Raw genomic sequence first — 27,140 nt, forward strand, 5'->3', positions numbered from 1 at the left:
TGAAGAAATGATTTATAGCAGTAAATGGACAACACGGCAGAACACCTGACAGAACCCTTTTCCTTAAAGAAACACAATGACATGATAGAGAAAAGAAAGTAATGGACTTCTTCTGTACATGTGAAATTGTTTGAAAGAAAACAGAGAAAAGGACTCATATTAGTTTACCGTAAATGGGAGCTGGAGTTGGAGTAGGAGCTAGAAAGGACAGTAATATAAAGGAGTTTAATCAAAATTAGTAGTGGACAGATATAAGATAGCACAAGAAAACAAAGACTGAGCCTGTTACGATTATAAAACTGAGCCTTGGGCTTCCCTGATGGCACAGTGGTTGAGAGTCCGCCTGCCGATGCAGGGGACGCGGGTTCGTGCCCCGGTCTGGGAAGATCCCACATGCCGCGGAGCGGCTGGGCCCGTGAGCCATGGCTGCGGAGCCTGCGCGTCCGGAGCCTGTGCTCCACAACGGGAGAGCCCACAACAGTGAGAGGCCCGCATACCGCAAAAAAAAATAATAATAAAAAATAAAAATAAAACTGAGCCTTATGCTTAGCTGTGAGACACAGCATTGATAAACATGCAGTAACAACAAAGGGGGAAAACCCCTTCGATTTTAAATAAAGGTAGATCATTTCCCCCCAGTTTTCTCATAAAAATATCACTAACGTGCTTAACCACCATTTTATTGCACTGTTGCTACAGAGTACATTTATACTGAAATTACTGCCTCAAAGGCATCTTTCAAAGAAGAAAGTTGTGGCTATTTAACTCACCTATAAAATGCTAAAACTGTAACAAGCAAATAGTTACTACTGACAATTTTTCCTTTCAACCTAAAACAGGGCAGCCAGTTGTGCTGTGTGTGTTCTAGCTCTTACCGACAACGCTGAGCACAGCACTGGCCGAAACGTTGTCCAGAGTTGTGTTGGCCACACACGTGTAGGTCCCACCATCATCATCACTGACGTCAGCGACCACCAACTGGTCCTTGTCAACAGTGAACCTGTAATTATCACATGCTCAAAGCGGCTGGAATGGACATCTCACCACACCCAATGACAGTTTTACTGGCATGAAAGCAACTGTGAACTTGGTAAAAGGGAAAAATGATAAAGATTTGCAGCACATTAGAGCTAAAATCCTATACAATACATGCCACTTTGATAAGGATTAAAGTTGGAAAACATTTTGAATGAGTGAGAAGCTTGGGTTAGAAATGACGTCATTTAGTCTGATGGCTTTCAACCACGCCTCTGGAGTTTTAGGAGCTTCCTTAAGACCAGGGGCATCTAGAGCTGAGCTGGGGGCAGCGCCAGTTACCCTGAACAGAGGGCTTTCCTAGGCTTCTTCTACCACTCATCTGGCTCAATTTCTAACAAAGTGTGTATTTTAAAATAATTTGATATTAATTTTATTTATTTTTTTAATTGAACTGTAGTTGATTTAAAATGTTTCAGGTATACAGCAAAGGGATTCAGTTTTATATATATATATATATATAATACTCTTTTTCAGATTCTTTTCCATTATAGGTTATTACTGGCTACTGAATATAGTTCCCTGTGCTATACAGTAGGCCCTTGTTGTTTATTTTATATATAGCAGTGTGTATCGTTAATCCCAAATTCCCACATAGTTCTTTTAAGGGCCATTTACAAGCAACAGGGCACCATTTGGGCATAGTTGAAAGAAGCCACAGAAACCATTTCTACCAGCAGACAACACTCCTTCCCGTCGGGGTGATGCTTGTAGCCCCTCTGCATCAGCTAAAATTCTCGTCTTTGACTCTGTGTACTTTGTCAAATCAAGATCCTCACCTGGAAAGTGGGCATGACCTTTCTTTCGTACCAAGTTAAAGGAATGCAATGTGCTCAGGCTCTTTCAAATTCTTTACCTGTTTTTTTTTTTCTTCTCCTCCTTCTACTCGCTTTAGGTAAAATGAAAACTCCCCATCCAAATAAAAACTAGTGTCCTGTAAAATACTGACAAAGATTCAGGCTCACTCTGATGATTAAAGAGATCGTATTTCTGCTTATTTGTAAAATGGGAATGAAAACATCTGTTGAGAGTGCACCGTACAAGTTAGAAAACAATGGATGTTGTTCAAAACCTGAAAGGTTTTTCACATCCTGAATTACACAGGAGACCAACACAAAGACAGACAAACATTCTCAGGGTCTTATTTCTATAACTTGATACCTTTTTAGGTCCAAATATTCTATAGCATGAAGAGAAAATGTATATATACTTTGGAGAGAGAGCAGACTTCAGAAACTTTAAAAACATAACCATTAAGTTACTGTACAATAAACCTTTAGTTCAAGAGCAGCTTAAAGAGAGAAGGAAGAGAAAGGAAAGAAACTGTCTTCAAATACCTTCCATCACTGGGCAGCTCCCCGTGGTCCTTCAGCCACGTTACGGTGGGGATTAAAGTGTGATCGTGTTTCACTATGCATTCAAAGGACACCGTGCTCCCTCTCTGCACAACTGCATATTCAGGCTGTTTAATGATCCTCGTTGGATCTGAAATGGAAAGTTACCGTTATCCATTGCCAAAGCTGGAGAATTTAACAGAATCAAGACATAGAGAACAGACTTGTGGTTGCCAAGGGGGAAGGAGGGTGGGGGAAGAATGGACTGGGAGTTTGGGGTTAGCAGATGCAAACTATTATATATAGAGTGGATAAACAACAAGGTCCTACTGTAGAGCACAGGGAACTATATTCTATATCCTGTGATAAACCATAATGGAAAAGAATATGAAAAAGAATGCATATACGTATAACTGAATCACTTTGCTGTACAGCAGAAATTAACACAACATTGTAAATCAACTATACGTCAATAAAGTAAATTTTTTTTAAAAAGCTGGCGAATTTGCTCAAAGTCTCATAATACTGAAAAAACGTTTGTCACCTCTGCCTCACCTTTGATCTCTAAGTGAATGTCATTCTTCGCCATTCCTAACTTATTCCTTGCAACACATGTATAAGTTCCCGTACTGTCCTTCTGGGCCACAGGAATTTCCAAAGTTCCATTTTCATGTAAAACATAGATATCTTCACGAAGAGCACTCCCTTTAGTGCCTTTAAACCTTCATTGTGAAAATGATCACAAAGAGGAATAAAAATATTATAATTTGAAGTCAGACATGAAACGCCCTGTTCAAGGTCCAACACACCACACGATCTGCGTTACAGTATCAAGGTCAGAGACGTCTGGAATCTGCACAAGTACGTTGCATGCTTGTAAATCAGGGGGGTTAATGCAGAGACAGATGTCAAAATGCAGAATTCAGCGATAAATGGTGCTTGAAGAATTAGGATGACAATACAAAACAGTTTGTAATTTTCATTATAAGAGATTCATAACTTAATGAACACATTATTACCTATTTAATCTCTAATAAGTCATGAAATAGACACAATGAAGACTGCTCTTTTTGACCCTTCCCCCCTACTGTGATGTGTTTGTAACTCCACCTACACATTACAATTCTAAAGAGATTTTGACTTCAAGGTTACAAGGGTTGTACTTTCAAGAGTACAAATAGGAAAATATTCAGGGAAGGAGAAGAAGAAAGTATGCATGTAAAGTATGTCCACATTGAGCTTCCAGGTTAGTGGCAGACAGGCGAAGTGAGGACGGATGAAAAGCCGTGTGAAACTAAGGGTTAATCCATCTCCCTGGCTAGGAAATTTTCTGCACAAGCATCCGTGTTTGGGCTTTAATCCTACACCTGGCTTTAATCTCACACCAGGAAGTGGAGCCCCACATAGCGTCTGGCACCTGATAGACAATCCATAAACGAATGCTCCAATTTTCTTTCACTCATTCTTTCTGAGCTGCTGCCTCTCCTGGCCTTGTCTCTTTCAGCTCATGCTAAGGATGAGCAGGACTGGTGCCACGAGTGGTACGCGAAAAGGGATGGTCTAAAGAGGGAGAGAAAGGATACAGGGGAGCGTGGCTGGGTCCAAGCCAGGACACTCAGTGCGAGAGGAACACTGGTAATAGCAAATTCTGTTTTTTTAAGCTTATGGACCCTGCGTCCGCCCCAAATGGTATTTTATTATCAAGGAATGTCCCCCAACCCGTCCCTCTAGCCACCATTCATGACGTCCCGGGTGATGTCCGTAGCACTGTAAAATACAGCCACTTTAATTTTTTTCAAAAGCATTTGCATATCCCTCTGGGATGGACAAAGCATGCTGCCAAAGAGATCATCCATGTGAGAGTATTTACCACAGAGTGAGTCGTTAATAAAAATTTGTGAATACAGTTAATAATTCATAGGATGATGGCTTCTGTACTGCCTTTTTCCTCTCTGTTCTCTAACACCCCACATATTGAGAAATTTGAAGGCTTTGGCAAATGTAAATATGACATACAGATATGGCCACTACTTACCACTCGATGGTAGGGAGAGGAGACCCAAAGAAGGCACAGTCTAGTAAAGCAGGCCTGTTGGCAATGACTTGATAGAGTGTGTCTGCAGTCGTAAGGATTCGTGGCGGCTCAGCTAAAAACGTTTTGGAAAGGTAAAGTAAATATTAAAATAAAATAAACACTTAGGCCCACCTGTATTTTATTGTATTTTTTTTTTCAGGCCATTAGAATTCATGTTAAGGCACAGCCCATGTTCTCTCTCCCCGTGTGTTCTCAGGCAAGTAGGACCCTGCCGGTCACTCAAAGTGGAAAAATACAAGTTTCTTCCTTCTGCCTCATGTCCTGTCTCTTAATCAGGCACCGTATTTTAATAACTGATTTCTTTATCTATATCTCCAACTACACTGTGAGTTCCTCGCAGGCAGGAAATGGGACTTTTTATTGTTTTCTCGCCATAAACCAGCACAGTGTCTGGCACAAAAAAATAATGGCCAAATACATTTTTGTTGGATGACTGGCCCCTCAGAACCTCGGGGTAATAACGGGGGTTGCGGGGGGGGACTGGTGGCGAACATCCAAGTCGGCAGAAAAAAAGCAGAAAGCTGATGACTCAAAACAGCACCCGAATCAAACCTGCTTCCCGTCCCTCCACCAACACCTTACCGGCTCAGCTCTTCCTGTGGTGTACTGACCTTCATTTCAAGCGTGAAGGAAAAGATACCACATATTGGTTGGCTTCCTGACTCTAATTTTGTTTGAAAGGGAACCTACTCCACTTACAGAGGTGAAATATAATTCCCTGGCATCATGAAAACAATTCTCACATAAATTCTTAACAAAGTTGGCATTTTAGTAGTTTTGTCCCGTATGAGAAATACAATGTTCACATAAACCCAACCCTTTCAGAATATGTTTATGTCACCGTTTTCTAAACATATTATTATGAATTGATAAGTAAATGTACGTCGTGACTTAGGTCACGGCCAAACATTATGATTAATGACTTACTTTCAAAAATCAGAATCATGAAATTGTCATTCAACTTGTCAGTTTCTAAGGATGGAACAAGCAGTCACATTCAGTTAGGAAGAGCAGACCTATGCTCTTTTCCTTTGGAGGGGTTTGACACAATGTAACTGTCTATGAACAGAGCAGCCTCTTTGATTATCTCTACAATGAGGAATTTGCCATTGTAAAAACCACAGTATGAAAGAACGTTAAGGCCAGACTGTAATTTCCTTTAGGGCATCCACGGTATGAAAGAACGTTAAGGCCAGACTGTAATTTCCTTTAGGGCAAGGTTTGTATCTTATCCATCTTTGCATATCCCTTTACAGCTCCAAGTTCTGTGCCACTGCCTAGTAGAAGCTTAATATATTTCTGCTGAATGAATGAAAAACAACAGCGGTCATTAATTTAATTTGCCATGTCTTTAATAAAGGGAGAGCTTACCCAGGACATTTACAAATGCGTTTGCCAGTAAATATCCATATTCGTTAGACGCATTACACTGATACACCGCACTTGATCTTTCTTGAACGTTTGAAAAAATAATGGTATCGCCATCTATTTTTCTGCTGGGGTCATCAGGGGCAACTGTTTGGGTGTAAAAATAAAAAGTATATATTCATTCCTCTTTGCTTAAAAGATGTAAAGCTCGAACTCTAATTACAGTAAGTGGAAGACTGATCTAGGTATATGCAGTAAGAAAGAGAAGACCAACAACCCAGGCAGAAACCACAGTGTTCCTTCCTCATAATTTAGTTATCATTTATCATCATGGGTATATGCTTGATAATCGTTTAGTTTTAAATGGATTGATTCTTTTCAATATTATTTTGAGAGACGCAGGGAAAAAAAGCAACATGTTAGGTGTAAACTGCAATACAAATTCAGAAAAACATTACCTTGTTCACAAAGAAATTATGGTTATTTTTGAGAAGGCAAATTAATTATCAAGAGGAGACAGCAAAATCTACTCCAAAAATAGAGAAATCCTTTAGATCACCCAAACCTGTGTCTTTTAAGAGTCTCTTATTGAAATAGATTGATAAATAAATAAATATGTAAACAAATATAGGGCTAATAATCAAATGTGAAAATATGTATTTTCGTGTTTTGACAACTCCTGAGGCTGAAGTAGAAATCAATTATGTGAGATTTCCCTTAAAGGCAGCAGTTTCAGCTAAATCTCCCAAATACTTAAAAAAAATGTTAAGACCAGGATTGATCCTTACTGAAGCCGAATGGAACAGGTTGGTAATATAATATATGAGAATTCAGTCCAAGGCATGCCCAACAATTTGGAAGTGCTGTGCTATTGGACATATTTTCCTTTCTGTGAACACTAAATCTTAAGCTGTGACATTACATGACTTTAAAAGTACACTAAGGACTTCCCTGGTGGCGCCACGGTTGGGAATCCGCCTGCCAATGCGGGGACAAGGGTTCGAGCCCCGTTCCGGGAAGATCTGACATGCTGCGGAGCAACTAAGCCCGTGCACCACAACTACTGAGCCTGCGCTCTAGAGCCCGTGTGCCACAACTACTGAAGCCCGCGAGCCTAGAGCCCGTGCTCCGCAACAAGAGAAGACACCGCAATGAGAAGCCCGCGCACCGCAATTAAGAGTAGCCCCGGCTCGCCGCAACTAGAGAAAGCCGGCAGCAATGAAGACCTGATGCAGCCAAAAATAAATTAAAAAAAAAATACACTGAAAGGGGTAGTAGGTGTCTGTCTCAGCATGCTGATCAAAATCAAATCTAAATAACAGCACCCATATATTCAATATCCTGTGATAAATCATAATGGAAAAGAATATGAAATAGAATATATATATGTAAAACTGAATCACTTTGCTGTACAGCAGAAATTAATGCAACATGGTAATTCAACTATACTTCAATAAAGTAAATTAAAAAAATAAATAACAGCACCATTCCTCTTAAACTGCTCTTGCACCTTGAACCACTTAATAGCCTTTACTTTCATTCTAAACACCCTTTTTCCTCTTCTTTTTTTTTTTTAAGATTTTTTTGATGTGGACTATTTTTAAAGTCTTTATTGAATTTGTTACAATATTGTTTTTTGTTTTTTTTTATGTCTTGGTTTTTCAGCCACGAGGCATGTGGGATCTTAGCTCCCCCGACCAGGGATCGAACCCGCACCCCCTGCATTGGAAGGTGAAGTCTTAACCACTGGACTGCCAGAGAAGTCCCCATTTTTCCTCTTTGATGGCAGGAAAAGGATGGGCACCTAAGACATATTTATCACTGCCTTTAGACTCCTTTAGCACTTTAAAAAGCTTCAAATAGCTGGTTCGTCTGTGGTTTATTAATGAAAATAAATAATAAAAATAAATCAAACTATAGTTATTTATCCTTGTTTTATCACACATATTCCAAGTATCAGGCCTACTTGTACTGCATTAGCTTCTACTGATGCTGAACAAGTTACTCCAAACTTAGTGGCTTAAAATCACACAAATTTACTATCACACAGTTCTGTATGTAGTCGTATGTCTGACATTCTGACCCCAATCAGTAGCTAATTTAGGAAATCGTCTTAGATGCTCCAACTAGTTCAACTAGTGATAGGTGAGCCCAGATGCTCTGAGTTGGCATCTTAGCTCACATCTGCTGTTTATGACTCCAATGATTTCAAAATGGCCTTAAGGAACATGTTCTTTCTAACCAGAAGAAAAATACAAGTTGCAATTCCTTTGACAGAGCATAGATTTCCTCAGTAAATGACAGCAGAGGACTGACACGCCACACTAGCCTAGGAAGTGCACTAGTGCTGCGGCCGGCAGCCAGGTACCCTGAGAATGCAGCATCCCTCAGGGCAGCCCGTGTCCCTTGTCCCACATCCCAAGTGTAGGATCATCGGGGCCTTTCTGACACATACTCTCAGCAATGTCTTTCCGCTGCCTCAGCAAAGTGTGCTGGTACAGAGCAGCATTTTGGGAATCTCTTTCTCTGTCAATTATTCTTAGCATTTTTGGACCCAGCAGTGGAGCACTCAGTGCTGGGCCTCCTCAGGGGACTTCCAGGGCACAGGCCATGTCCATTCTGACTGCACCTCTGTGCACCCAGCAGGCAGTGGAGGGCCAGGAGTCCCTCCAAATTCCTCAAATATACTAACCTCTTAAAAATTACATCACCATGTGTTTAATGGGTATAGAGTTCTAGTTTTCCAAGATGAGAAAGTTCTGGAGATCTATTTCATAATAGTGTGAATGTACTATAACACTACTGAACTATATGCTTAAAAATGGTTAAGATGGTAAATTTTCTGTTATGCATGTTTTTTAAAAATTGAAGTACAGTTGATTTACAATGTTGTGCCAGTCTCTACTGTACAGCAAAGTGACTCAGTTTTCTACATATATACATTCTTTTTTCAATAATCTGTTTTTGTGTGTGTGTTAGTTTCTGCTGTATAACAAAGTGAATCAGCTATAAGTATACATATATCCCCATATCCCCTCCCTCTTGCGTCTCCCTCCCACCCTCCCTATCCCACCCCTCTAGGTGGTCACAAAGCACCGAGCTGATCTCCCTGTGCTATGCGGCTGCTTCCCACTAGCTATTTTACATTCCATGATCGTTTATCCGAGGAGATTGGATATAGTTCCCTGTGCTACACAGTAGGACCTGTTATGTGTTTTTTTAACCACAGTAAAAAGTTACGAGGAGATTGGATATAGTTCCCTGTGCTACACGGTAGGACCTGTTATGTGTTTTTTTAACCACAGTAAAAAGTTACCTCACCATGAACATGGAAGACTAGTTCAATTCACAAAGCCAGTAGGACGATCTTCCCCTAGTAGGGATTCATCAAGCACAATAGACACCATTTAAAAGAGCTTTTATGTAGCCCACAGTTGCATTTTTTTTTTTTTTGCTATCAACTCTTTCCAATGTTATTCTTTGCTTGAGAAGCATCTGAGTGTAACTGCCGTATTTCTGCTAAATGGTGCAGCCTCCAAATATTTATTTTTGGCGAGGTATTTAGAAATTAAATAAACCCTTTAGGTGAGAGTAATAAGAGTGGAAAAGCAGATATTTCTCCATGGGGGTTTGGTCTCCATTCTCCTTAAGCACTTACTAAAGAAACACAAGCAAACCCAGGAAATCTCACGCTGACATATGGAACCTCAATGGGTACTGGACAAAGCATCAAATTGCTAGCGCAGAGAGACTTGAAGCCTTTGGACTCTGTGTGCTGGCTACTGGGTGGGAGTAACTCTCCAGTATCCAAACCCAAATTACCCAAAGGAATTCTGGGAATAATCAACTTCTATTGCCATAAATGCACACTGGGGAAAGAAAGTGAAGAGCATAGAATTACCACCATACAACCTAAAGCCCCAAAGGTAAGGTTCAGAACTGGGGTGACAGTCTCCCAACAATGGTTTCTTTTATTCTACCTCTCCTGACATAGCTGGCCAAAACCATGAACGCTTCCAACACTTAGAATCTGAGAATAATAACAGCGAGTGCCACCTTACACGTAAAAAGTACTATCAAGTTTTAAAATATTTTTTATATCTATTGCATAATTTGATTTTAAAAAGAGCCTTGTGGTCTACGGCCATACTACCCTGAATGCACCCAGTCTCGTCTGATCTCGGAAGCTAAGCAGGGTCAGGCCTGGTTAGTACTTGGATGGGAGACTGCCTGGGAATATTGGGTGCTGTAGACTTAAAAATAAAATAAAATAAAATAAAAATAAAAAGAGCTTTGTGAAACAGATTAAGTAGATAGTAGTACATGCACCTCAGAGGTGAGAAACTACAGACTTAATGGTTTGTTTAATGCACGATTACTGCTCAGATTTTCTGAGTTGGTCTCCTTTATAAACATCTCCTGAAATCTGAACATCTGAGCATAATGTAGAACAAATCTCTGGGGGAAGAGATGACTTTTCTTCTCCATCTAGGCATTCTATCCCCTATAAGCGATGTCACTGAGCCCTTTCCTTAAAAAAAAAAAAAATTAATTAATTTATTTATTTTTGACTAATTGGGTCTTGGTTGCTGTATGCGGGCTTTCTCTAGTTGCGGCAAGCGGGGGCTATTCTTCGTTGCAGCGTGCGGGCTTCTCACCGCGGTGGCTTCTCTTGTTGTGGAGCACGGGCTCTAGGCATACGGGCTCCAGTAGTTGCGGCACGCGGGCTCAGTAGTTGCGGCGCGTGGGCTCTAGGGCACACGGGCTTCAGTAGTTGTAGCACGCAGGCTCAGGAGTTGTGGTGCATGGGCTTAGTTGCTCTGTGGCATGTGGGATCTCCCTGGACCAGGGATCGAACCCGTGTCCCCTGCATTGGCAGGCGGATTCTTAACCACTGTGCCACCGGGGAAGTCCCTGAGCCCTTCACTTTTGAGAAAAGGAAGAAGAAAGATGCCTTGGTGGAATCTTGGGTCGATCCTGGACCACGCCTCCGTTCCCCTGCCTGCTCATCATGTGTTACTGGCTTTCAATCTCTTCCTCCCATGTCAGCAAAATATGTAACTGTGGTAGGAGGAGGTCTTCTGTCCATTCTTATTCCCTTCATTCCATCCCCTTCTCACCTTTTAGAGAAAAGGGGCCTTTTAACGTAATAATAGTGTGATCTTACATATGCTCCATGTGGAAGGATCTGAGAGATCTACCCCAACTCACACGTGAGATCATTAAAGATCTACAAGTGTTAGGCTCTATGTTGCCTTCTAGGACAGGGACAGGAATCTCGGTGTCCAGAGTCTTGACCTTGGACATTTTCTTTCTGATCCTGGGTTCTACTTCCACATCCTCCCAGACACTGTGGGTCACACAATAAAAATCAAAGTTCTTTTTCAGCACCAGCACCTCTGCAGCTGTGTTCTTTTTCCTGACTTCTGAAGATGGTTTAAAGAAAATTTTTAGGTGGTTTTGGACAAATTCCAAATTTATTAAGTCTGTTTTTTGCTTCAAGGAAAGTTAAAAGTAACCTGGCCAGTCCTGGAGGGACAGAGTTTTGGAAGATACTGAGATTAGAGCCCAGGCTCTTTTTTTTTTTTTTTTTTTTTTTTTTGTTTTGTTTTTGCGGTACGCGGTCCTCTCACCGTTGTGGCCTCTCCCGTTGCGGGGCACAGGCTCTTTGTAAAACAGTGGGTGCCAGGTCTGAAATGCACAGTCACAAATCAATAACACTGTATTTTTCTGGCACTTCCCTGGTGGTCCAGTGGGTAAGACCCTGCGCTCCCAATGCAGGGGGCCAGGGTTCGATCCCTGTTCGGGGAACTAGACCTCGCATGCATGCCATAACTAAAAGATCCCGCATGCTGCAACTAAGACCCAGCGCAGCCAGAATAAATAAATAAAATACGTATTGAAAAAAATCACTGTATTTTGCTAACAGATCCCAAGTCTGACCCCTCCCCCTCCTGATCTAGCTTCTCCTTTTACAGTCCTTATGTGCCCCTGGCAGCCAGAGCCTGCAGAGGTGGGAGGAGAGAGTGGCAATGTCTTTAGGTGATTGCCCACAAGTCAGGAGTGGGGAGGCTGTGTATCTGGGTACTGTGGTCCCCTGATAATGTCTCTGTTGTGTTGCAGCTGGCGGCGATGTCAGGCACCTGGTGGGGATGCTGCACGATGATACTGCAGCAGCACAGCTATTCCCTGTCCCTGCCCCTTGGCAACCGGTCCACCCAAGGTTTCTGCAGCCTCTTAAGTAGAAGGTGTCAGCAAGCCAGCCTGTGCTCCCAGCTAACCTCTGGGGTCTACTCCAGTCTCCCCTTGAATCCTCACCATGCTGATTCTGTGCCACTATATACTATGGTAAATTTTGCTCTTTCCTGCTACTCCTGCCTCTCTGCCATCCGTCCTCCTTGCCCTGTCATTGGTGAATGCATCTGTGGGCTGCAAACTCAGCAAACTGCAGATGAGAAACAAGCCCCAGTCTCTTGTTTCCAGAATGGTACCCAAACCTCAAAGGCAGTTCTGTTTAGAGGCGTCCGAATTCATGGGCAGGGTGGACAGGGGAGAAGCACGAGGCTCCTCGAATTCTACCGACTTGGGGACAGTTTTCTTCTTCATTTACTCCTTTTCCTGGATCAGGAGAGGTCCACACAGGGTAGGACAGGTAGGGTTCACTTGGAACGTAGCTGTTTAAGACTTAGTATCTACAAATGAACTTATCTATGAAACAGACTCACAGACATAGAAAAGAGACTTGTGGTTGCCACGGGACACAGAGGTGTGGGGGAGGGAGGGGTTGGGAGTTTGCAATGAGCAGATGCAAACTATTATATAGTGAATGGATAGACAACAAGGTCCTGCTGTATAACACAGGGAACTATATTCAACATCCTATGATAAACCATAATGGAAAAGAATATGAAAAAGAATGTATATGTACAACTGAATCACTTTGCTGTACAGCAGAAATTAACACAACAAAGGGACTTCCCTGGTGGCGCACTGGTTAAGAATGCGCCTGCCAGTGCAGGGGACACGGGTTCGAGCCCTGGTCCAAGAAGATCCCACACGCCGCGGAGCAACTAAGCCCGTGCGCCACAACTATTGAGCCTGCGCTCTAGAGCCCACGAGCCACAACTACTAAGCCCACGCACCACAGCTACTGAAGCCCACGTGCTTAGAGCCCGTGCTCCGCAACAAGAGAAGCCACCGCAATGAGAAGCCCGCGCACCGCAATGAAGAGTGGCCCCTGCTCGCTGCAACTAGAGAGGGCCCGCACACAGCAACGAAGACCCAATGCAGCCAAAAATAAAAACAATTAAAAAAAAAAAAAAAGAAATTGGGCTTCCCTGGTGGCGCAGTGGCTGAGAGTCCGCCTGCCGATGCAGGGGACACGGGTTCGTGCCCCGGTCCGGGAAGATCCCACGTGCCGCGGAGCGGCTGGGCCCGTGAGCCGTGGCCGCTGAGCCTGCGCGTCCGGAGCCTGTGCCCCGCAACGGGAGAGGCCACAGCAGTGAGAGGCCCGCGTACCGCAAAAAAAAAAAAAAGAAAAAGAAATTACCACAACATGGTAAATCAACTATACTTCAATACAATTTAAAACTTTTTGATATTAAACATTAAAAATTTTTTCATTAAAAATTAAAAAAAAAGACAGTGTGTAGCCAAGAAGTCATTCAGCAGAAGCTGTAGGTGGACTAGCGGCTGAGGGCGGGGATGGGGAACAGCGGCGGCCCTGCAGGTACCATCGTGCAGAGAGCTGTGAGGGTCCCCCCCCAGGCGCCTCAAGCCCAACGTCACCTTTCAGTTCCGAGGTTCCAAACGGTAATCCATGCACTTTTAGCTTGGCTTCCAGATGTGGAGAAAGACACCTTCCAGGGCCACTTCTCATCACCTCGGTATAAATATACAGCACCTGCTCCCAGCACTGTGGGGCAGCCTGGCGGCCGGGGCCCCTGGCTTTGCTGCCAGACCGCACGGTGCTTCTCTTCCTGCTGGCCCACCAGAATGACTGCTCTGAGCACGCCAGAGGCCAAGGGGCCCTGGATCTGCAGGCGCCGTGGAACCCGGATCCAGCTCTGCTGAGCCTCCTGTTTTCCTTCCAGCGTGGACTTAACACATACTTTGGGGATGGAAGAAATGAACTGATTTGGAACCTGATTTGAAAGATTTTGTTCTGGACCCGATCAGATGATTTGGGGTTACAGCAGACAGGTTCCACTTGTCTCCAGGGACCACTGTCCTGCACCCCCCCGTCCCCAAAATGTAGGTTTTTCACTTTTGATCCTCCCCCCAGATATTTCATTTAAAGGGGAGTGTCTATGAGCACAGTTTCAAAGCTGACTTTTTAAAGTCTAGTTCACTTACAATATGATATTAGTTTCAGGTGTAGAACATAGTGACTCGACATTCCATAGATTATATTCCATGTAAAGTTATAAAATACTGGCTATAGTACCTGTGCTGGACATTACACCCTTGAATCTCATTTTATACCTAGAAGTTCAAAACTCAATACAGCTGCAGTTACAGGGTTCCCTGAGAGGTACCACCTGTGCCCGGTTTGGAAGGCTCACAAGCTGAGCCAATCAGGAGGAAAGATCAGCTTCCTTATTTTATCTCCCCTCGTCCTTGTGTCACTGACCCACCTACATCTCCATTTTCCCCTGCTTATGATTGCATTCTGGCTGCGGAGCTTGAGGGTTTCTTTCCAACGTTCCGTGGCTCCCTGGCGTTCCTGCTCAGAAATGATGGATGTCCCCTCCCACCTGTCAGTTTCCCTGAGGACAGACCCCAGGGGCACGTTTAACCTTCCATAACTTGGCACAGAACCTCTGCGATACAAAACACAGTGCCAAAGTGCTGAGCACACTCCATCCTTTATTGCCATTCTGAACACATTCCTAAGAAAATTCGATACTCTACCAAAAAACTTATTTTTCAGTTCTGGGCTTTCTTCCACTTTTTCTCAGTTTTCACCTACATGTCTCTGAGAGAGGCAACAGCTTCCTAAGGCACAACCCCAAATACTCTCTGCAGGTTTTCCTGATCCTCATCCTAGTTAAAATTGGGAATGGAAATATCCAAACCTGATTTGCTGGCCTCCTTAGTGTCTGTGTTCTCCCAGGAACATATTTCCTCTCACAGTAAACACAGGCTGTTTCTGAGGATCCGATAAGGACTGTGTTGTGTGACACAAACTCCTAATAAACACTCGTGGAACCGGGTCTCTCACCCCCTCTAGACCTGCAGTGGTAAGACCTTGATGGTGAGAAGGGACGTGTGTCATTTGAAATCTGCCAGCAGCTTTCAGATCCATCTTAGGGTGAAGAGTATTTCAGGAAAGCCCGTTTAATGGACCTTTTGGGTATGTAACAGTAGGACCAATTTTTGATTCTGCCTTGGAGGTAATGAGGAGCTAGGCTGCTCTGCATCATAATCCTGAAGGCTGTCTTTATTGGTGGTAAAGAATATCTTTGCAGATTATTATGCTACTGACTGGGAGAGTGAACCTGAGGCTGGGTTTTAAACAGAAACTGGTTCTCTCTCTCTCTCTCTCTCTCTCTCTCTCTGGGTCTAAGAGAAGGTCTGAACTTCAAGAAGGGGAAAATGTCCAAAGATTCGCCTCTCGGTAGCAGCTGGTGGTGAGCGGGGTCAAGAAAAAGGAAAGGCAGTAGGCTTCCTGTGGATGGCCATGGCTTAGGAATCCTGGAGCAGAAAGACACAATATCCGTTTTAAGTGTTCTTTGCTATAATTCCCTTATATTATGCTCAAGCCTTTAACCAAGTTTTGTAAAACTGCTCTTTGTTGTGATTTAGAAGACTGATGGAAAGCCTGTGGTCACACTTTGGGGAACTGTTCCTGGCAGCAGCGGGGCAGCCTGGACAAGCTGGCTGAGAGACAGCTGGAGTGGTCCAGGGAAGGTGGCAGAAGAGGTGACACTTGGCAGCTAGGACCATATAGGTATCGCTCAAGGATGATCTCAGCAGTACGGAGGGAGGGGAAAACTGGTCAAAGATGGAGCACCCAGCAGAGGACTGGGGTCAGAGGATGTGTCCTTCTTTGGGTATTGAATGGGATGGTGACCTTGCAAGACTGGAGAACGTGGGAACATCTGGGCTCTACTTAGGAATGAAAACCTCTTTAAATTAAGACAGTCCTATTTCTTATTCTTGTCATATCCACTGTCTCTATTCCCAGGCTCCCCACCCATCTCCTCCGACTCCTGTGATGTTTCCACAAATCACTTGACATTTTGAACAAAGAAGATAATCTGAACTTTTCAGTGATGTTGATTTCTCACCCTGTCATTCTTCCTATGATCCATGTAAAAAAACAGAGGAAATACTGCCAAGTCCCAACCAGCACATACCGTTATGTTAATAGCATAAACGGGACTTCCCTGGTGGCGCAGTGGTTAAATATCTGTCTGCCAATGCAGGGGACACGGGTTTGAGCCCTGGTCCAGGAAGATCCCACATGCCGCGGAGCAACTAAGCCTGTGCGCCACAACTACTGAGCCCACGTGCCACAACTGCTGAAGCCATGCCTAGAGCCCGTGCCCTGTAACAAAGAGAAGCCCCCACTCGCCACAACTAGAGAAAGCCTGCGTGCAGCAATGAAGACCCAACGCAGCCAAAAAAGAAAAAAAATAAAATAGCATAAACGATTCGGTCATAATAAATTATATCTAAAGGCAGTAAAATTAAAATCTAACGGTTATTTCGTGCCTCTGTTTAACTTATATATGGCTTCCTTCCTTAAGCCAAGTTATTTTATCACCATTTGTACCCTGTGGAGATGTCACTACGCTCCGAAAATACAGTGCAATTGAAGCCACTCAAGGAAACTTACTTTCTATCGGGACTCCATTCAATAACCAGCTAATTCTGGGTTTAGGGTTGCCATTAGCTCTGCAGATCAGGGTTCCATCCTCTCCCGGGGACAGCACAAGATTTTGAGGTGCTATGATCCAGTATGGAGCCGCTTTGTGAGGAAAGGAAAAAAAAACCCACAAAAAATTGAATCAAATAAGTTATTCTAGCAAACTTAGTATACTGAACTATCTTAATAAAAATAAGTATTTTGCAAAACAATTGTTAGTTTCATTTTTTTAGAGTGAATAGATTTATGCTTCAAAGAACACTTCAGATTTTCAGAAGAATGTTTAAGAAGACTCAGTGACATCTATGTATTATTTCTAGAGCCTTTTGATGCAAATATCGTCATCTTGTTTTACATTACATTAATCAGACATCGAAGAGGTAAAAGATTTCTCTAATGCTGTAGAGGAATTTACAGGTACAGATAGGGCTAAGAAACATGAATTTAAAATCTGAGCCCTGTAGGATACATACAATTATAAATCTGAGCCCTGTAGAATACATACAATTATAAATCTGAGCCCTGTAGAATACATACAATTATAAATCTGAGCCCTGTAGAATACATACAATTATAAAATTGGGAAGCAGTTTTTAAAGCTTTGCATTTTTGAAAAGCTGCCAAGTTAGTATAGAGTGTTCTTATAAGCCCTTCACCAGCTTTCTCTTACAAAACCATGGAACAGATACCAAAACAAGAAGTTAACATTGGATACCATCAGCTCAACTACACACTGTATGAGGATTTCCCCAATTTTTCCCCTAATGTCTTATTTCTGTCTCAGGACCCTGTCCTGGACACCACATTGCGTTTAATTGTCACATCTTCTTACTTAGTTTCCTCCGATCTGGAAGTTTCTTGCTCTTTCCTTGTTTTTCATGAACCTGAGACTTTTAAAGACAACTAGTCAGTTATTTTGTAGAACATCTTCTTTTTTTTCTAAATAATCAAGAGCTTTTTGGTTATGTTTTGTAATAAGGAACATCCTCTTTTCATCATTATCAGGACAGAAATGGAGAAAAGTGAATATATGTCATAGCCATAAGTGTTACATGTCAATGTTAATTACTAGCCCAACACTATAAATAAGTTCTCTATCATCTCTTTTTTTTTTTCATGAAGAGTTTCTTCCTTGAACATCCTTCCAGACTTACAAAGGAGAACCAGCCAACTGAATTCTTTCAGGGATAAATCAAGCTTACTAAATTGATTAATCTTCGTATTTCTTTAAGGTATGTTCTCTACTTCTTATCTGTAACTAAAATATTTTGTGAAACATTTTCCACATGCTCTCATTCCTAGAGAATGTTTCTATCAGTGACTATTGAATTCTCCTACAGATCAATGGGAAGGTTTTAAGTGAACAAAAGCTTTTCCATCTAAGGTCAAATTTAGTGATTTCTGAGCGAAGAACTCCTGAATTTTTAGATTATAATCACCATCCAACCACTGCCATCAGTATCATCATAATTACTTCTTTTTTTATAAAAAGGTTATACTCCATTTACAGTTATTATCAAATATTGGCTATATCCCCCGTGTTGTACAATAGATCCTTGTAGCTTATTTTAAACATCATAGTTTGTACCTCTTAACCCCCTACCCCTTTAGTGCCTCTCCCCACTGGTAACTGCTGTTGTAGACGTCCATCATATCTGGGAGTACATGATATTGACATGGCTTATTAGTGGTTATATTAACCTCGATCACTTGGTTAGAGTGATGTCTGCCAGGTTTCTCCACTGTAAAGTTATTATTTTCCTGCTTTCCATGTTCTATTCGTTAGAAGCAAGTAAGTCCAGCCCTCACTCAAGGGGAGGACAATTAAGCTCCATCTCCTTAAGGCACGAGTAAAGAACCTGTGGACATATATTAAACCTGCCTCAGTAATTAATTTTCGGGGGGTGAGGGGGGAAGAAACACTTGGAGGCTATGCAAATATCCTGTTTCTCCTTAAAGTTGCATCCCGTAATTTTAGCATTCATCACTAGCTCTTGCCTACAGCAGTTATAACTGTGGGATTCTAACTGTGATTTCCTATTTCCTTCATTCCTTCTACACTTATTAATTGGAGTCCTCTGCAAGGAAGATCTGAGGGGGTGAATTTTCAACCCGATTTACATGCACTACAAGTAGCAATGAGAAGAGAGTCAAGGTGCCATGTATGTTGATATAAATTACATTATTATTGAATATAATCAAAGGCATTTTGATTGAAGACTCAGGGATTCTCAATGGAGGCAACAGCCATGTATTTTAGACAATGATATACCTTTAACTGTGACAGAAATGATATGATGGATGGCTCCTAGTGCATTTTTGGCTATACACTGGTAATTCCCAGAGTCTGCTTCTGTAACCTGAACAATCTGCAGAGTTTTCTTAAAGTTCCTATACAATGTCCGGTTGATGGGGAGTGTTCCATCTTCTTTTATCCAGTAAATAATTGGGGTAGGCCTGATAAGATGAATAAACAATAACATTACAAGAAAAGAAGTTCACCTAGCTGCTTTTGAGGGTGATTTCCATGCGAGCTTGTCACAAACATAAAGATCATGAGGAATATATAGAGATTTTAACTAGCACCACACTTTCAGAAGTCATGCTCAAAACCTTACATTTCAGTCTGTAAGTTACCATTTTCACACAAGCAGAACTGTGCTAATTTATGGCACACTGTGAACTTGGACTCCAGGGATCTGGTGAGAATGGCAGCAAGACTTACTTGACTGAAGGGACCTAATTATTTTCTTCGAAGTTCTGATCAGTGAGGCACTCTTGGAAAATTTTGCATGAAGGGACTATGTCAATCAAAATAATGACCATGAAATTAATGACACCGAGTTATTTTTTTATCGGCTAGAGTTAAAAATGCCAGAGAAAGAGCTGATATATGTATTTGTGCCCATGAACTTTTCACACATTTCCATATCAAATGGAAGCGCCTGCCTATCTTACAACAGGCTATCTGATGATGTGAATGAAGTGATTAGAGGAATCGTGCCCTTACTTTAGTTTCATTATTAGTGATATTTTAAAATACCAATTGACAGAAGTAGGCCCATGTGTTACTCATACCATTTCTCACCTATGTTTCTTATTAAATCATGAACTAGAGAGGCAGATGAAGAGCCAGACATAGGCTTAGAGTTCAAAGGTCTGCTTCAAAATCCCAGCCTTATCCCTAAATTGCTCTCTGATCTTGGATCCCTGACCCTTTTGAGCCTCAGGTTTCTCTGTTGCCTTAATGCACGTAATGATGCTTGTTTTGATCTGGTGACTTGAGAAGGTTTTCATGAGGGTAAAATAAAAATCCATTCAATACATTTACTGAGACTAAATTATAGACCAAGCACTGAGTTGTGTGTTGGGAAGATAAAGATAAAAAAAAGAATGGTCCACGCCCTCAGGAAGATCACAATGTATTTATCATTAGAAATGCAAGTGGGATTAATGGATTGTAGAATTTTTTTCATTTGTTTGGTTGAATAAAAATAATTGAACAGATATATTTGAGGAACTGAATTGTGAGTAGTGTGATATCCTGACACGGCCAGCAGAGGCCTCCACGTGCCTCCGGAGGTCAAATTATTCCTGGAGGCCAATTCTGGGATTCTAGGAAGGAATGTGGACTGGGAGTCCCCAGGCCAAGGACAGCACAGATCATAACACGTGATCACATGTTTCCGAGATTCCAATCGATGTTTTCAGCAAATGTGCCTTATCGGCAGTACTTGCTCTGTGCCAGGCATGAGAGAGAACTATATAGAGAAGCTTGCCTTGAACGTTTTCCTAATCTGGGACTCCTGTCAAGGGCACATGCGTTCTGGGGGTGGCGTCAGATTTGAGGTCTGCACAGATGACACATCTGCAAAGAAGCTGGGCTGGTGACTGGTCACTAGGAAGCAGGGGGTTAGGTCCTGTGAGGCCATGTTTGCCTCTGCTGTTAGGAGAACAAGCCAGGGCTAGATTGCTAGAGGGGTGTGAGAAACTCATGGTCAAGAGCTCCGTTACCCTGCTCATAGCCAGCAGACCCAGAGCTGTGAACCCAGAGCTGAGCTGCCCAGCAAATGCACAAACAGAGGGTCAACTGAAATCAGTCGGATCTAGCCTGTTACAGCACAACTGCCCTGCAGACCTGCAGACAAATGATCAGTCATAAACAGCTATTGGTTTTAAGCTGCTAAGTTTTGAGATGCTTTGTTAGACAACAGTAGCAAAATAATAACCTGAATTATAATCAGAGCAGTCAGAAGGTGATTACTGATACTTATCTCCAAAGGAACACTATTAACAAAATATTTTAATAACATGAAATTTATATGGCCTGTTTTGGAAGGAATTATCACATTTTACTTGATGCTTAATGGAATCAACATACGACAATGACTCCTGTTATGATATTAACGCCTCTCTACAAATCTACTATGTTTACATAAGAAGTGGACATCAAGACAGACAGTGTTAACTCACAGCCCTTCTGCAATGCACTCAAGTGAAAGGACATTTCCTCGTAATTCCTCTTTGCGACTTGCATTGCCTTCTGGAGTTAAAAAAGTTGGTGGCCTCTCTCTATGTGATTTAGCTGCAAACAAGAAAATCAATATGCATTCAGAGTTATGAACACGGATTTCTAGAAGCCCAGTTCACTGTCTAAGAAGCTAATCCCTTTGCAAATCCATTTAGCATTTGATTGTGAAATTTGTTAAACTAACACATACACACTCTTTGCCTTGCAAATAGCCATCACTCACTCAGCCGGAAGTAGAAACTATTTTGGTTGCACAAGCACTAAAAATAAGAACTTTTTTCCTCTTGTACATTCCCCTAATTTGGGTTAGGGTTCTATGAATTTTTGGTGAGTTGGCAAATTTTCAAAATGTAGACATAGAGAGGAAAATCATGTTATCAGACTATCCATCTCTTAATATGAGTGCGCACGTCAAAGTGAAAATGAGCCGTCTATCTTCTGGAAGATATGACGATGGGAGGGGTATTTTGCTTTACCCTAGGGACAACATTATAGTCAATTCCATTGATTAATCGTGCAGATAAATCGTGGTGGACATCTAACATACCAAAACTGCAAAGTTTATGGAACACAAAACAAAACACAACTAGAAAGTGACTGCAGAGGTGTGGCAAACTGTGTGCCATAAATTAAGGGTGTACTTAAAGTAACTGAAATTGGTTTCCTCGACAAAAACGTAAAAAAGGGCTCAAGTCAGAAATCTCAGGAAGATATCTACAGACTACCTTCACGTTTTATGTAGTCCTTGCCTAAATGTGGCCTTATCTTCTGATGGCCTCTCAGAAAAACTTAAAGTTGAAATCATACCATCTTGAGGTTCTAAGAGCCCTTTACAGTGTTCAACACTTTAATGTATTATCTATTTGATGCTCATAAAAACTGAAAAGGTAATAATATATGAATTCTTCTCATTTCTCAGAAGAAAAAACTGAACACCAGGGCTTCCCTGGTGGCGCAGTGGTTGAGAGTCCGCCTGCCGATGCAGGGGACGCGGGTTCGTGCCCCGGTCCGGGAGGATCCCACGTGCCGCGGAGCGGCTGGGCCCGTGAGCCATGGCCGCTGGGCCTGCGCTTCCGGAGTCTGTGCTCCGCAACGGGAGAGGCCACAACAGTGAGAGGCCCGTGTACCACAAAAACAAACAAACAAACAAAAAAAACAACAATAAAAAACTGAACACCAGAGAAGGTATTACTGGAGATAAATTAGAGTTTTCCTTAGATTTTACCCCTCTGAAATCACTTTGGGAATGATTTTGAGGCCCATATTTTTCAGGAGGATTTTAACATAAAATAAAATAAGATAAAATGAAATAAGGTAAGATAAAATAAAATAAATTAAGGCAGGAGTTGTGATCTGTTTACTCTGGTCATTGATAGTACCTTAATGTTTTTTACTTCATATCTCAGAGCTAAAAAAAGTAATACAGCAGAAATTCTGCCTTATAGATAATTAAGAGGACCCCATATCCAGAACCCATAATTTTCACACATAGACTCTATACCTGAGAGCCATATTTCCGTTAAGGAAATCAAATTCTTTTCTTTTTAAAAGAATGAAGTTAAATCCTCTATTTTTAAAAAGATTACTTCCACTGAAGACAGTCACTCGATTTTAAACAAAACTAAGAGAAATACTATTACTAATTATATGACGTCGATAAGGTCATGTGAAAACAGATGGAAATACAATGATTTACTATCAAAATCCACTTAATATTAATTGCAAAAGGTTACTAAGACTTTGATGTTAGTATTTTAGCAGGTTAACGCACGTTGCCAACTCTTATTTAATTCATGAGAAAAGTTTATGAGCCAGACAAAAAATGAAAAATGTAATTCTAAACATACACGAAAGAATTTTTCCAAATCTTGTGGAATGGTTCTTTACATGACAACAGTTATCGTAACTTTCATTATTACACATACAACATGGAACATGTTTTAGTGACATGTTTGAAAGCTCAGAGCTAAACTTCATATGAAACGTACATTGATTCTAGTGGTATTAAACATGGAACTGGGAATTTCATAAAGAAATAAGGTTAAACAGCCATGGAGGTGAAGTTAGTGAACTAAATTCTACAATGAAGGAGAAATATCAGTTACAATCACCATAACTCACCACCATAAAACTCAGTGTCACTCAAATTAGCAGCTATAGTGTCATTCAATTCATCCACTGAAATAAACAGAATATTATGAAGAATGCAAAAAGTAGGGGGGAGGGGATTGTAAAAAAAAAAGTATTGGGCAACAAAAGCAAACATATATACCTATGCTGACCGAGCACCATCCCTACCAAGTAAAAACAGCGCTTTACATTGTATAGAACTATTTCATTAATTCACTCAGCCACCCCCAACCAGTAATATGTGAATATATAACTGAAGCAGCAGGACTCCCAATTAAAGGGATAGTGGAGCATAAAGCACTCACAAATGCTCAGAACACTAAGTAAATTCAGGAAGTTACCATGGCAACAGTAATGGTAATGACAGCAAAAACTGTAAAATACAGTATTTAAGGTAGGCAAGCGCCTTATAATATTGATACACATGCCAACACTTTAGCGACTATTCACAGGTACTTTCCTGATCAGTGAACCTGTTTACTTCAAAGCTAGTAGGATTTAGTAATTAATACATTTGCACACAGTTGTAAACATCATGGCAAGAGAGTTTCTGGAAACTGAACTCTTACCTGAAATCACCTTCACAGAAATAGGTTGCTTCTGCTGTATGGTTTGAGTGTGATTAAATCGGGCGTAACAGATGTAGTCTTCCCGGGTATCCTCCGGGAGCACATTGGAAAAATAAAGGTCTCCATTCAGACCCTGGGAAACTCTCTCACTTTGTGGAAGTCTTTGAAAGGCTGGAGAAAGGCAGAGAGACATCTAGATCATTCCATCACAAAGTGGCCACTTTCCAAATTAGTGAGATAAATGTATCTACTAATAACTAGTTCTGTGAACTTCACTTGAATGTTTTTTTTTCTCTATAAAGATCTTTGAGTAAAAGCAAATAACTGTAAAAAACAAAAATAAAAAAATGACACATGTATTAAAACTCCAATTGTACCTGCCAGACCGTAATTTCTCTGGAGTGGGGATAAAGGTGAGATTAGAGTTGTCCAGTGAAGGGTTTCATGAAGCAAGCATACACCAAAAAATGTTTTACGGAAAGAGTTTGCATGACTTTTCCTAACATTTAAGTTAATCCCTAATTGTTAATCATAGATACACACGTATCTCAGAAAGTGCATTACAGAAGCTTGTAAGGATGTTAACATGGGTTGCATCTATTGCAGTACATACACAGTCAGACACCTTATACTGTGACAGCACCTAACTGTGATGAACTAGGTCCTGGGCAAGGTGTCAGGCGGACCTGGTTCCCTGACCTGAGCTTGGGATCTAACTGGAGAATCAGGCAGCAAACAGGCAATTAACAACAGGGTGTAACGCTGCAGACGTGCCGCTCAGAGCCCCCCCGCCCACCCAACCTCCCTCACCTCCTCTACTTTTTCTTTTCTGTGTTACCTATCACCTTCTAACAGACAATGTACTTTACCTGTCATGTGTATGGCTTATAGCCCGTCTCCCTGCACTAGAATTTACGTTCCAGAAAGACGGAGACAGTCATCTGCTTTGTCTACTGCTATAGCCCTGAAAGTGCACCTGGCCCCTCACAGAAGCTCCATAACGAAATGAATAACCATCAGCATTCTGACTTTCCAGTTTCACGTTTAACAACCGACTTCTCCTCAGGCCCAAGGAACAGTCTAGCCTCAGGCGTGGAGGGGAGATTTTCTAAGGCGATGAAGAACTCAGGGAGATGGGACCCATGATCTATGTGCGAACTTACACTTGGCTGGCTAGCATGACTCAGGAAGCTTCTGACTCAGTTCACTGGGAGAGTTCTTCAGCTCTGAAGTGAGAGAACTAGGAAAAATTGTACCTCCTAGCTGCCTGGGGCCAGGTGTCATGTCTCCCGGAGGATTTCTCGAGTCTGAGTCAAGCAGCTATGCTCCTACAGCAGCAGGTGCCCTATCTAAAATGTCACGAAATGCAAAATTATGGGGAAAAGCCTGCAGCTCCTTTGGGCAGGAAAAGGTAGGGAAATGTGGAGCCAGGCCTTGAAAGGATGCTGGTTAGCCATGTTAGTCAAGTTCTAGGTCAAGATGGGGGTTTGGTTGGCGGTTGTAAATTCATGGTTTGAAGCCATTAACCAGGGAAAGGGTTGTGTTAAAAAATAACTCAGAAAAATAATGTACATTTATTTCATGAATACAAAGAGTTAAAGATAGGGACACATTTATTCTCTTCCATTTCTCCTGCTGTATTTTATTATGGACCGGTGTTGGGAGAGCAAATGAAAGGGAATGCCGTTTTATGAGGATGGTAGCACTTTGCCCACTGAGTTCCTTTGCATTACACAAAAATGTATGCAGATAGGAATAGCATGATAAGGTCATCTTGCCAGAAGAATGCTACACAGATCTGAATTTTTTCTCATATCCAGATGAAATTTCACTTGAAAGGTCCAGACGCTTTGCCTACAGCCTAAAATGTATGTAAATGATATGGCCAGCAGTGCAATGTGAAAAAAATTAGTTACATATTCAGACGATTCTGAGACTTTACATGTATATGCCGCCTCTTTATTAAGTGGAAAAGTCATCAATTCTGAGTAAGAACCAAGAACCAAATACTGGGCCTCATTTTGGCAGTACATTTGGATACTGTTATTCTCGACCACATAACCCACTCATTTACATTTGATTTGTTACTTATTCTATCAAAATCTGTAAAAGCTGTTACGTGATCATAGGAAAAATATCTTCGCCCGTTTATTCATTTATGTATTTATTTTCCGTTTCTTTGTGATACTTTCTCTGAGTGCTTTGATACAGAACAGTCAAAACTGGAAATGAAATGTGAGAGCTAAATTTTATCTTCAGTAATGTGCACAGCTGGTGATTTCAGAGGAAATCATGTCACTGAGAACAGAATATATTCCCTACAAATATTTTGCAACCATTCCCACCATTCTACCCAAAGGACCCTTGTCAAGGTCAACAGCGACCACCGTGTTGCCAAATGTAATACTCATTTCTCAGTCAGATTGGAAATTGATCTCTCAGCAGTATTTGAACCAGCTGATATTCTGTCTTCCTGACACTTTTTCTTCCCCTCGTCCTGGGGGACACCCTCTCTTTTTGTTTTCTTCTTACCTAAGTGACTGCTCCTTTTCATCTACTTTCCTTTGCTCCCTAAGTTCTCGGCCCCTGGAGGCTCCTGGTCTCAGTCCCCAGGCTTTGCTCTTCATCACCTGCACTCCCTCCCTTCGTCCTCTCCTCCAGCCCCCGGCTCTACAGAGCATCTCTGCAGCACTAACATTCACACATTGTCGGCAAGAGCCCTGAATCTTCCTTTGACTCATGTAGCTGTAGCTCTGACTCCTGCTGGACACCTCCACAAGGACGCCTCACAAGCCTCTCACATCCCAAACCCTGGTTCCTAGTCTCCAACGTAACATGCTAAGGGGAGGTGTGGAAGGATGGGAGAGCAGAGCAACAAACAACTCCCTAAGGATAGGGATGGGGTGAACAGATGTTAAGCTGCCTAATGAATGACTTCATTTCTCTGTGCCTCGGTTTCCTCATCTAAAAAGTGGTAAGAGTCATCCGAGATGCTTCCTGGGACTGTGGTAGAAAATGGATGAGATAACTTATGTAAAGTCTTTAGCAAAGGGACAGGCACTTAGTAAATGCCCAATCAATATTAGCTGTTGTTACTACTATATATAAAATAGATAATCAATAAGCATCTACTGTATGGTGCAGGGAACTGTGCTCAATATTCTGTAATAATCTATATGAGAAAAGAATCTGAAAAAGAATGGAT

General features: G+C 41.8%; 1 protein-coding gene and 1 non-coding gene across 2 annotated transcripts in view; one reads left to right on the plus strand and one right to left on the minus strand.

Moving 5' to 3' along the window:
* Positions 1–27,140, minus strand: part of NRCAM (neuronal cell adhesion molecule) — a 320,145-nt gene that overhangs the window by 44,438 nt on the left and 248,567 nt on the right. Inside the window, exons 9-18 of the mRNA XM_024115099.3 lie at positions 23,936–24,106; positions 23,358–23,414; positions 21,179–21,290; positions 18,978–19,162; positions 16,676–16,807; positions 5,836–5,979; positions 4,405–4,516; positions 2,925–3,091; positions 2,373–2,520; positions 876–1,000 (exon numbers count right to left, since the gene is read on the minus strand). Coding sequence (XP_023970867.1) covers positions 876–1,000; positions 2,373–2,520; positions 2,925–3,091; positions 4,405–4,516; positions 5,836–5,979; positions 16,676–16,807; positions 18,978–19,162; positions 21,179–21,290; positions 23,358–23,414; positions 23,936–24,106 — 1,353 coding nt within the window. The remainder of the gene's footprint in view (positions 1–875; positions 1,001–2,372; positions 2,521–2,924; positions 3,092–4,404; positions 4,517–5,835; positions 5,980–16,675; positions 16,808–18,977; positions 19,163–21,178; positions 21,291–23,357; positions 23,415–23,935; positions 24,107–27,140) is intronic.
* On the plus strand, positions 9,969–10,087 carry LOC112061956 (5S ribosomal RNA). Its single transcript, XR_002890459.1, has one exon. It is a non-coding gene; the product is annotated as a 5S ribosomal RNA (ribosomal RNA).

The sequence above is a fragment of the Physeter macrocephalus genome, chromosome 5 (assembly GCF_002837175.3).
Source record: "Physeter macrocephalus isolate SW-GA chromosome 5, ASM283717v5, whole genome shotgun sequence".
NCBI classification, from domain to species: domain Eukaryota; kingdom Metazoa; phylum Chordata; class Mammalia; order Artiodactyla; family Physeteridae; genus Physeter; species Physeter macrocephalus.